The sequence below is a fragment of the Nesoenas mayeri genome, assembly GCF_963082525.1.
Source record: "Nesoenas mayeri genome assembly, chromosome: 1".
In the NCBI taxonomy this organism is placed as follows: Eukaryota; Metazoa; Chordata; class Aves; order Columbiformes; family Columbidae; genus Nesoenas; species Nesoenas mayeri.
In genome coordinates, this window is record NC_137541.1 from 36376713 (window position 1) to 36388921 (window position 12209).

The window sequence follows — 12209 nt, forward strand, 5'->3', positions numbered from 1 at the left end:
CACAGACTGGCACAACTCTCTCCTCAGAGCAGAGAGGGTTAGTTTTTGTGCTCTCTTCTGTTTTGATGGGGAGTGGTTATAAAGGAATCAGACAGGGAAGAACCTCACAATACCACTTTCACAGAAGGGCAATGGCCATCCCTTTTCTTTCCATCTCACAAAACTGGCTTTCTGCTTCCCATTCTTCATTACACCTCTGGTCTGGTGATGGGAAGAAATCCCGGAGAACCTTGGTATGCTCCACCACCTGCCCTATGCCAAGAAGGGGAGAAAGACCTCACTGCTGTTACCTCAATATTTGTAGACAGGAACAAGACAGAAGTTTCTCTTGGAGTTGCTGGGATTGTGGAGAGGTAGAGGAACAGAGATTTCATGAGAACTTGCAGAGTCTGAAAGCTCTATACCTCCAGGTAGCCGTTCGTTCTGCCAGCAAACTTTCAGGTTCTGCATCCTTTTAAATGTCTCCCCATTAATTTAATTGAATAAACTTATACTGCTTAATAGTATTTTACAGCATGAGAAAACCTTACTTTTGAATGAATAAAGGTCTTATATAAATGTTAAATACTTAGAAATGTTTTAAATCTTGCAAACCTACCATTAGATTTTGATTAATTGTTATATAAACAAATCATAGTAACAGTGGCATTGCAGCACCAACTATATAAATTATGGAATTTACTTGACTGCAAATGTTTGGCAGGATAATTAAAAAGGGCCTTTTAAGTAAACAGGATATTCACACTGATACAATTCAAATGTGAACTACATTAGTGGGCAGGATAAGGTGCAGACTTTGTGCCGTCAAAGGGAAGCTAATGTTCTGTCAAGTAAAAACGTGAAACCCAAGTGGTTCTTGACGTGATGAAGGCCTCTAATTTCTGTCTGGGAAGGACAGTGTAAGCTTCTCCACCCTGTACCTAATACTGATACGTCACAGCTCTGACTAGAGGGGAGCAACATGTTGGGCTGTAAGCTTTCAGCAATGCTCCTTTGCCAATGCAGAAATCTGATCATGCCTATAAAATCTGAATAGAAGTTCCTGTGTAAAACTGGAAGGAGGAGAAAAAACATAGCATAAATTAAAAAAAAAAATATAAAATCAACTAAGGTAATGATCAACATGCCCTGTTAGCAAATGATTTCGCAATTCTTAATATGGCTATGCATTTCATCTGTTGTCTGTGACTACAGATCCAGGTGACTGTATTTTGCCTCTCTTCTCTCTGGCAGATGCTTGTGTGCTCTGCTGAGCAACCCGCCTGCTCTCCCCAAAGGTCCCTCTGTGGAATACTGCAGGCATGTAGCTGCTTGCAGCTATTTGATGTATCTGTGGATTCACAAGGAAAAAAATACATTTCTTGCAACCTGGTCACTCAAGTGGACTCCGTTTCAACAGTTCAATTTATTTCCCAGAACCTCTGCAAGAAAGGGAACTGGCTAACGTTCAAACTTGGAAAAATGAAAGCACTGTTTCTTGCAGTTTAAAAGGAATAGTCTGAAGGTGATACTTGTACTCCTTACTGAAGGTGTTCAGTGGACTTGATTATTTGCCTGTGTGGTTTTTAGTCTCATATTCCCATTGACTATATCAATATTCACATTTCCAAGTTGAGAGCAGCTAGAAAACATTGCAGGTAGAGCCCTTTTCCAGCTCATCAACAAGTTGTGATCTTTCCATGTCTTCCTCATGTTCCCAGAGAAAAATAGGTTCATAATCACCGTATTGAAAGCTCTGAACTTGTTCTCTGTTCTGATGGTCAGGATGGTCCAAGAGCTTTCCCTGTCCTGCTCTGGCCAGGCATCGCTGTGAAGGCTGGCTCTGCTGCTCTTGCTACTGGTTTCTGTGCTTCAGGGCCCACAGCTGGTGACAGGTCTTCTCATCAGTGGGCTGCTGTTTGGGAAGTTTGTTTTCCCTGGTGATTGGCCAAAACCTGAGGCTAGGAGACTGCCAGGTTTGATGTCAGGTTTTATTTCCTTTAGGATCAGCTGGGTTGAGCTAGCTGTTTATCCAGGCCGAGGGGTAACTTCAGAGGACTTGTGGGACCAGCTCTGAAAGTGCTTTTTGGTCTCTAAGTTATTTATTAGAGTATTTGGCAGTGATGGCAGCAAGTACTGAAGCAACTGGAAGATTATTGCCCACTTTTCCTTGTACGGCCAAACAGGTTGGATTCCACCAGTTGGTTGCAAAACAAAGCAAACTTTCATGAATAAATGCAAAAAATACAGAGGTTTTCTTGTTGCTTGGTCGAAACAAATCCACCCTAAATCTTTGTAAGCCTTTACTAAGGCATTTTTATCCCATGTGTGCCTCTTCTCCAAGTCAGACTTGTTGAGTAACTCCTCCTCAGCATTTTTGTGCAGCTAGGTGGTCTTCTATGAATGGACTATGAATCCACATACTGTGGTGGATTTCAGGTATCATAGCCGGATAAAGTCCTCTTAGTGCATCTATCTCTACAACAGTATCACAGTCTTGGCTTTATATATATTAGTTTTTCTGAGGCACATTTCAGTTTGCTGGTTCACTGTGATTGTACAAGTCTGTCTCAGTTTTGTGTTGCTGCCTGGCCCATTTTGTGTTAATAGCTGGCTTGGGGGATTAGTGGAGAACAGTGGATTTTGTTTATCTGGACTTTAGTAAGACTTTAAGCACCCTCTCCCACAACATCGTCACAGAAGAAGTAGGGAAGTTAAATTTACATAAGTGAGGTGGAATGCTGCACTGCCAGGCTCAGTGCATTATCACCATCAGCACGGAGTCCAGCTGGAAGCCAGTCACTAGTGGTGTGCCTCAGGGGCTGATACTAGGTCTCATACTATTTTAACATCTTCATTAATGAGCTCGATGTTGCGAGGATGATGACCACCCTCATCAAGTATGCAGAAGATACAGGAATGGAAGGAGTGGGCTTGCAGGAACCTCATGAAGATCAACAGGAGAAGTGCAAAGCCCTGCATCTGGGAAGGAACAACCTCATACACCAATACATGCTGGTGGCCAATCAGCTGTAAAACAGCTTGGCAGAAAAGTACCTGGGGGTTCTGGTGGACACCAAGTTGACCACGAGGCAGCAATGTGCCCTTGTAGCAAACGCCAACAGCCTCCTGGGCTGCATCAGGTAGAGCGTTACCAGCAGGTCCAGGCAGGTGATCCCTCCCCTCTGCCCAGCACTGGTGAGACACACCTGGAGTGCTGAGTCCAGTCCTGGGCTCCCCAGTGCAGGAGAAACAGGGACATATTTGAGCAAGTCCAGCGAAGTGGCATGAAGGCATGGGAACATGCCTCTCAGAAGTTTGAAGACATGTCTGGTTTTCCCTATTTGGCTCTTTCTTTTATGAAGGAAGTGTAAGGAAAGAGAGAAATCTTCGGCAGGTTTTTCTGCAGGCTGATAGGTCTAATAAGGGATTGTGAGGACCGCGAAGGCCAGCAGAAGCCCCTCACGACTGTCAGTTCACACACATCACCTGCCAGGCTGCCACCCAAGGGGAAAACACAGCTGATCTCCATGCACATGTACTCATTGAGTAGGACTTCTGATACTTTATATAACTGGCTCAGCTCAAAGTGTCACAGATAGCCCCGATGCTTTCTGTACATGGATCTCAACTTTATTTTGTATAATAAAAGCCAGTCTTTCATTTTATTATTACACACATTATTACATATATTTTATTACAATCACAGTTTATTACAACTAAGATTTCAGAATGGCAGTCTCTACAAACAGAAGGGAAAAAAATGCAAATTAACTGTGCATTCAACAACATATCCAAAACATGACTGATTATGTGTTTCTTCCATTTAAAATTTTCCAAAAAGCACTTTATGTAACAGAAAATACCACTAAAGCTATATTCTGCTTTTACTGAAACGTACACCTGCAGCAGACATCTACTACACTTCAGAAATACAATTCACTGCAAATAACATGATGTGTTTTGTTATGGAAAGACTAAGGTTTGCAATGCAACTATCTCTTCTTTACTAGGCATTTCGGATGATTGCACTTTCCACCATGCCTGGCTTACAGTCTGATGTAGGGAAGAGTTTGTCCAAAAACGAACAGTTAAAAATTAAACAAGAAAACAAAAAAATGCCAGCAAAACAAAAAATCCAACATGGTCTAACAGCAGAATAAATGTGACTAACAGAAGTAAACCAGCATCTATCGAAGCTGGAATTTGTATGAAAAAGAAAAAAAAAAAAAAAAGAGAAAAAAAGAAAATAAAAGAACAGACTCTGGCAAGCCAAATGTAAAGCCTCAGTAAAGTGAAATAAAAAAGGCTTTGAGATGCATTCTCTTGAAAGCTTTAAAAATACTGATCGGAAACTCCATGCTCTGAGCTAAGATATACAATACTTAAAGTTCTATTCAACATGATGCAAGTATCTACTGCATCCCACTGTTTTGAAGCTCAGGGTCATACCATATTCCTTACATATGCACATGGCCTAGGAAGAATGTGGCTTATTGTATTTGTTTTATAACTACCTAAAAAACTGTTTGGAAAGCATGATGCCAACAGAAGAAGTTAAATACATTAAGAAATTCTTCCTGCTAGTTCTTGTTATGGTTAATTTCTTTTTACTCCATGGCATTACTTGTAATGGCATTAACTTTAGAACACTAAGAACATACTAAGGAAACTGTCTGTAAAAAAGAGGTGTTGTGAAGAGAAAACATTTTCAGTTACACAAAGAAGAGGAAAGCAACACAGCCAGGATTTTATATTTCAGAAAACTTCTAGTAACATCAAGAGAGAAATCTGTATCTTTTCACAAAATACAGTCTTGAAGTTTGGGGTGTCCTGTTAGTTCCAGTGCTTTTCAACAGTTATGTTGTACAATGCAGATACTACTGTAAAAGCAGTGAAAATATTTTCTTACTTATGATTTTGTTAAAAATGTATTAAAATATTTATAGAAACAATGAAAATCTTGAAGAATGACTTATTTAATGCAGCTTTACACTGCCATGTAAAAAGAATAATTGTGTAGTTTATACATATACCGTGTAAATTACTATGGAAACCAGATGTAGCTTACACTACAAGGTGCCTTGTAACTCATCTCTGCTGAGCAATAAATCCCCCCCTTTTCTTCTTGGCAAAACTTTGAGAAACTTTACTGCTGTTTTCTATCAGCAGATACAACAGATGGCTGGCACATGCCTGCTTTACTAAGAAAGTGGGATCTCTACAGCATTACTTTGATCCCTGGTGGCATGTCTACAACACTGAGATGCAAAATACCACAGCTGAGCAGAATCTAAATATTAAAGGTTTGGAGCTCTGCTCTCGATATGAGAACCCTCTGTCTAAAAATCATGCTCACAGGACATAAACATCTTCACATTCCACATGGAAATTTTGGTACAGAGGTCAGAAAACAAAGTATTTCCTCTGTTTGGTGACATGAAACCACAGTGAAGGTGCTACTGTAAATCCCAAGAGTGTGAGTTTATGCGATTGCCTTGACCAGACTTCCAGAATAGCCATACTTTTATTGGAAAAAAACCTGAATTGTGCATATGAGACATTTTAAAGCTGAAAAGCATCACTGTAATCACTGAGTATGAATAAAATATTTACAAAAAGTTTAGCGGCCTCTTTGAAGAAAAGTTTCCTTTGAAGAATTATGTGTTTTGAAATTCACCAGGTTTTGTTTTCTTTCAGTTTATCAAGGAAATAGTAAAGTTTGAGTGGAGCACCCTATTGCAACAATAAGGCTTAAAATGAGAAGCCTGTTAGCTTTCCTCTGGATAAGGAAACAAAATTTCTCCCATCATAGGTGGATACTCCATTTTATCTTCATGGTCAGGCTACATCTCAGCAAGACAAGGTAACTCCAGAGAAAGCAATCGAGCTGTTCAGGTTGATGGTCAAATTGCTGAGATCAGAACTAGCCTCCAGGAGCTGGAATTACATAACATTCCCAAGCTGCACTTCACAATTTAGAAATTATGCTAGAAAATGTACTGATGACATATATCTCCTCTTCCTAAGAGGTGGACATCTTTTTGCTTTACTCATGATCATCAATAGCTCTTTGATTAGAAGTAACCCAGGCTTTCCAGTAAGGACAGGTTCAATTGCCAAAGAACTACACACTGAGATGCCCCCTTCCCTCCTGATCCTTGTGCTCCTGTGACCAAAAACTCTCCTAGACCAAAGGCCTTTCTTCCTCCAGCACTTCATCTCCTTGTGTGCACATGTATCTCTCCTGTCGTAGGGCAGGACCACCACTACCATATCACAAAAAGGCAAGCAGCCAGCAGCAAAAGGCTGGATATATCTTTAGCACGCAATATACATGCAATATCCATGCACCCAGGTTCTACAATAAGCTGGGGAATGACCTGTTAGAGAGCAGTGTAAGGGAAAGTGACCTGGGGGTCCTGGTGGACAGCCGGATGACCATGAGCCAGCACTGGGCCCTTGTGGTCAAAAGGGCTAATGGCATCCTGGGGTGTATTAGAAAGGGGGTGGTTAGTAGGTCAAGAGAGGTTCTCCTTCCCCTCTACTCTGCCCTGGTGAGACCACATCTGGAATATTGTGTCCAGTTCTGGGCCCGTCAGTTCAAGACAGACACGGAACTGCTGGAGAGAGTCCAGCACAGAGCCATGAAAATTATTAAGGGAGTGGAGCATCTCCCTTATGAGGAAAGGCTGATTGATTGTGCTTAGAGGAGACTGAGAGGTGACCTCATTAATGTTTATAAATATATAAAGGGTGAGTGTCACAAGTATGGAACCAGGCTCCTCTCAGTGACAACCAATGATAGGACAAGGGGCAATGGGTACAAGCTGGAACACAGGAGGTTCCACTTAAATACGAGAAGAAACTTCTTCTCAGTGAGGGTGACAGACACTGGAACAGGCTGCCCAGGGAGGTTGTGGAGTCTCCTACTCTGGAGACATTAAAAACTCACCTGGATGCCTTCCTGTGTAACCTCATCTAGGTGTTCCTGCTCTGACGGAGGGATTGGACTAGATGATCTTTTGAGGTCCCTTCCAGTCCCTGACATTCTGTGATTCTGTGTGTGATTCTGTGTATATGTGCATCCTCCAGTCACATGCGCCAAATCCCATTCACTCACCAGCACAGGACTGAATATTCAGATGTCACCTCATGGACACTCATTCAATCATGCAACAGGAGAGAAGCCCTGGGTACATTCCATAGCCAGGAGTAGGAAGCAAGCAGCTACATTAATTTATCTGACCCCAAATACTTCTCCCGTATTTGAAAGGAAGAAAGCAGCCTGGGCAGGCTGTGGGGGAGACTGATTGTTTTTGTAGGGACTGCTAAATTCCAACTTGCTTTTTGGTTTCTTTTTTCATGTCCCATCTATTAAAACAATCCGACTGCTGCTCTGACACTGAGCACTTGCTTCCTCTGCACTGATCAATCTTTTTTTTTTTTTTAAATATGGTTCTCTCCCACCAATACTTACATATAAGCTTAATTTTATCACTGTCAGAAGTCCCACTGAAAGTTCAGCATATATATTGGTATTTGTAGATTCAGAGATTGAATATCTCTGTTGTCACTGCAACTTTTGGCACATTCCACTGATGGACATAGTGCAACATGCTGCAGCATTAGCATAACAGGGTCTATTCCTCTCTCATTGGCAAGTCTTGAAGTGCGGTCTTCCCCAGAGGATGAGATCCCCAAAAGTCATTATTCTTTGTTTCGCAAAAAACATACAGAATAAGAGCAAGAAGCACACCAGTGAGCTCTAGTGGTTACACAGATGCCTACTGTATGCTATATATTACCACTGAATTTCATTTTTTTAAACCTTTCAAATCAAGGAGCAATCTTTGTAACTACCAGTTTACCCATATTACATTTTTTTCTAAAGAGACCATAACATCTGTAATCTTACATTTAAATTCACAGGTGAAAACATAAGGTGCATAAAAGCGTAACAATTCTGTTCCACAGTGTTCTAGCTTTCTCGTAAGCCCTGGCTCATCCTGACTTCATCAGAAAAAGCAGGTATTCAGCACCTTCAGACCCTTCAGAAATTTGGGGTTTCCCCTAATTTTTCCTAATATTTATTAGAACTAATGGACTAAGAAACTGCTTTTCTTTGGTTAATGTTTTCTAGTGAAAATGGCTTCAATTGTTTACCATACAAAATCTTTTCCACATAAAATGGTTACAGGGCACAAAGGCCACTGTTTTAGAAACAGTATCTAAACGTAGTAGGGTTTTATCACTTCAGTTTACATCAAATACGAGTATAATCTAGTCATTAAAATCTTCCTTTCAACAGACATTTTTAAACTAGAATATGGACAAATGCAGCAGTTCAGGACTGAGAAGTATTGCCACTTCCAAGGTTGAATTATTTACTCACCTATAACTTGGATCAGTATTTATCCCAGGACCAGGTAGATGAAATCTACCCACAGGATATTTATAGCCACTTTCCACAGGTGTAAACAGGGATGCAAGGTGCATTTCAGGAGAGACTCAGCCCTACTCTGTTGGAGATCCCAGGCACTCACCCAGCTGCTCTCTCATTCCCCTGTCTTATTGATATCAGGGCTAGAAAACATGTAATGACACAGACAGGATCTCCTGGAGAAGTCTGATAGCTACAGACCCAAAAGGGTTCTAGCTACTGCTAGAGGCTATGGCATATGCTACTGACAGCACTCAAAACCTTGGAACCCTAGAGAAATATCTTTAGATCTCAGGTGGGATACAAGAGTCTATAAGGCACAAGATACGAGACTCACTGAAGAAATTACTTCAGTTTTACTAAACAGGACACAACTGTATGCTAGTTAACAGGGTTTTTTTACAGAAAGCAGTCTAGTACTTCATTATCTTGAATGTGTTTCTTCTTTCAAAGAGAACTAGTATATTTTACATTTTCCTTCTTCCTTTCTGGTCTCTTTCCTCTCCTCCTCCCCTCCTTCCCTCCTCCTCTCCCCTCATTCCCTTTCCCACTTCCCCTTCCCTGACTCAGGAAATTCTCAGACAAAAGTATTCTGCCAGAATAAAGGTAGCAAGTGTTTAGTACTTTCCTGGACTTGTCAGTGGAAACTTCTAAGAACCTGTATACTCAACACCAAAACAGAACGCCGGGGGGGAAAAAAAAAAAAAAGAGAGATGGGAAATGCTGGGGAAAAAAACAACCAAAACTGTGTTCTTTTGCCACAAATAACTTTTATCTGACTCTATTTGCAATGCTACTATGGGCATTGTTCAATTACAACATATAAAAAGGTATGCCAATGTCTTCCTACAGGCTACAGAAGAAATACACATATTTTTTCCCATCCCTTCTCCTCAGGAAAAGGTCTGGCTGGCATAGGGACACTAAGTGCCCTCGTTTCCACAGGGGCTCACAAGAACTATGAGTAACAGGTAGCTGTATTCAAACACCTCTAAGGGATGCAAAAATCAACAGGACTGTTTGTGCTACCAAAAATTAGACATTTTCTCTAGGATGCTAAGTAAGTTTCCCCGACTCCTGAAACACCAGAGGGTTGAAACTCTATTCTTAGCTCAGACTGCTGTTTGAAACCCTGCTTTTCATCTGTAGACCTGCAGAAGTATTTAAATATCCACAACCACAACACTGGAGTGCCAATGTTTGTATTGACTGTACACAGATGAACTTGTAAGGTGTACCCTACAGGTGGCTGTAAAATCTCCAAATGCAGAGTCTCTTGGTTTTAACACTTGTTTGACCCATAAATACCCAAAAGTTAACACATTGTTCTCGGAACACAGAAGTGCAAAGATGCTACTTTAACCATTTAGGTATTTCACTTACTAATTATGGTTTATCTAACAGGAATTCAGTAATTCAGGAAAGAGGAGGAAGAGGAATAATGGGTTAGACAGCTTTGCCACTGCTCAGAAGGGATTTTGTCCTGCAAGTTGCATCAAGGGGAACACTTGCCTATGCTGTCTCTAAGTAAGTCTGTGACTCTTCTCATTAAAATCAGTGCTACAATATTTTCCTAATGAGTTACCTGTGGGCAGCAAAGAAGGGAGGAGAGAGCACAAGAAAAAAGGCCAAGAGAAGAGCGACAGGGTTCAGACTAACATCTCAGTCTTCCTGTCCAAAAACAGTTTTATCATGGACAGCAACTGAAGCGGACAGAGAAATGGAGCAGGAAATACAGTCCCAAAACACACTAATTATTTCTAGTTATTTAAATGCCAGGCCTTGGTGTACAAAGTTGTTTTCTCTGTAAAGCTGGCGTGGAACGTCAAACACTTCGAGCAAGTCACTCAGCCTTTGTGAGTAAGTTTTGTCTCCACATTCTCTTCCTCTCTAAAAGAGGAGGTAAAGTGTTTCCTAAACTCAAAGGCTTTCTGAGGATAGCAAAAATTACAAGGGTCACAGACAGTACATCAAAGTCAAACAAGTCCTGTAGTTATGTACAGTATTTTAAAACAACCAAAACCACAAACAAATTTGTGAAGCTGCAATTAGCTGAATTATACAAACAATTTTCATTGAATATTTGCATGTAAATATTGTTTCATCTTTGCCAAGCTCTTTATTGTATGAAGTCAGTGTTCAGCATTGTAAATTGGTTTTATGTTACAATTATTTTTTTCTGTATCCATGATAACATATGCTAACATCGTTCAGCTTTATGCAAATTCAACATATGTTGTCAGTGTGTCTAATTGTGCATATGTGTCTTCATGAAAATGTCATGCGTTCTTATCTTTCCAACAAAATAATCCAAAGGTATTCAACGCACTGCAGATTTACGTGATTTTGCAGTTAAACTTGGTAAAAGTAAGTCTACAGAAGAGACTTATTACTTCCAAGGACTACACATTAAGCATGTACATTTAGTAAATAGAGATCAATAAAGTACGTGTAGTATTTGTCCATAAGCTAAAGAACGTTGAAAGAAAATTGCATCCACATAACTACCGTCAAGTAAAATTTTATTGAAAGTAAAGGCAACTGGTTGTCTTCATGGTGAGCTCTGACTGTTCCCCGCACCGCACCAGCCTGCCGGGTTCTCCGCTGCCCGAGACACCCGGCCCTCCCACGCACTTCACAACCCCACCTTCAAACACACTTTCCCAGCGATGTGGCCGCGTTCCTCGCTGCCCCCTGCGCCCCCTCCCCGGCCCTGCCCGCGCCCCGGGCCCCCGCGGGGCGCCGGTGCTGAAGGCGCTGCCCACCCGGGTCCGGCGACAGACACGACGGCAGCAGACACGACGGCAGCGGACCCGCGCCAGGGGCCGCCCTGGCACGCCTCGGGGAGGGTTTCTTCAGCTATTCCAAAAATCAAACCACCTGCCTGGGTCTAAAGAGCCGTCCCCGCCCCTGCCGCGGCCCCATCTCTGCACCTACCCGTCCCGTTGCCTGCCAGGTGAAGTTCATGGCGTGGATACTGACGGGGATGGCGGGCATCCTCTGCTGGGCTTTCCTGAAGTCGTGGGTGAACGGGGCCATTTTCCCCTCGGACACGATCAGAATATCCTCCTCGAAGCCTGGGAAAGGCAAAGGGGTGCGATGGGCGGCAGCTCCGCCGAGCCTCTCCGGGCCGGGCTCCGCTCCGCGCAGGGCGCTCGTCCGCCCCCGCCGCGGCAACCGGCCGGGGGAGCGGCCCCGCTTACCGATGAGGACCCGCGCTTGCTGGGCGTCGATCCACATGTAGAGCGTGTCGGGCTGCCACGGCGCGGCCCGCAGGCTGCAGAGGCTGAGGGCGCCGCAGAGCAGCGCGGCGCACAGCCGCCCCGCCGGGGCCATGCTCCCGCACCGCCCGCCCGCCGCGCCCGGGACGCGCCGCCGCTCCGGCCGCGCCTGCCCTCTGCCGCTGTGGGACGGCCCCGGCGGCGGGAGGGGGGCGCGGGGCGGGGCGGGCAGGAGGAGGGCGGTGGGCGCCCCGGCAGCCACGCACGGCGAGGAGCGCGGTGCTGCGAACTCCCTGAGGCGCGCGCCTTCCCCCGCTGCCGAGGGCGGCTGCACGGCGGGGCAACGGGTAGCGACATTGCAGCTGGGCGGTCAGCCCTCCGCCCCCCGCAGCTGCAGAGGGCCGCCCGCTCCTGCGCAGCCAGAGCCGAGTGCCGGGACACGGTGCGTGACTGACACGTCCTCGATCACGGGAGACGTGCCACGGGGTCGCCGTGCCCGGCACATGCTGTGCATGAGGTGCTGCGTGTTCTGGCCATCTCCCAGTGTTCACCCCACGGTGTTCACC

The 12209-nt window shown here is 43.8% G+C and overlaps 1 protein-coding gene across 1 annotated transcript in view; it reads right to left on the reverse strand.

Moving 5' to 3' along the window:
* Positions 1–11758, reverse strand: part of WIF1 (WNT inhibitory factor 1) — a gene marked incomplete at both ends in the record, with an annotated part of 40838 nt that extends 29080 nt beyond the window's left edge. Inside the window, 2 exons of the mRNA XM_080363295.1 lie at positions 11360–11499; positions 11626–11758. Of these exons, the coding sequence (XP_080219421.1) occupies positions 11360–11499; positions 11626–11758 (273 nt within the window). The remainder of the gene's footprint in view (positions 1–11359; positions 11500–11625) is intronic.
* Positions 11759–12209: the final 451 nt, after the last annotated feature.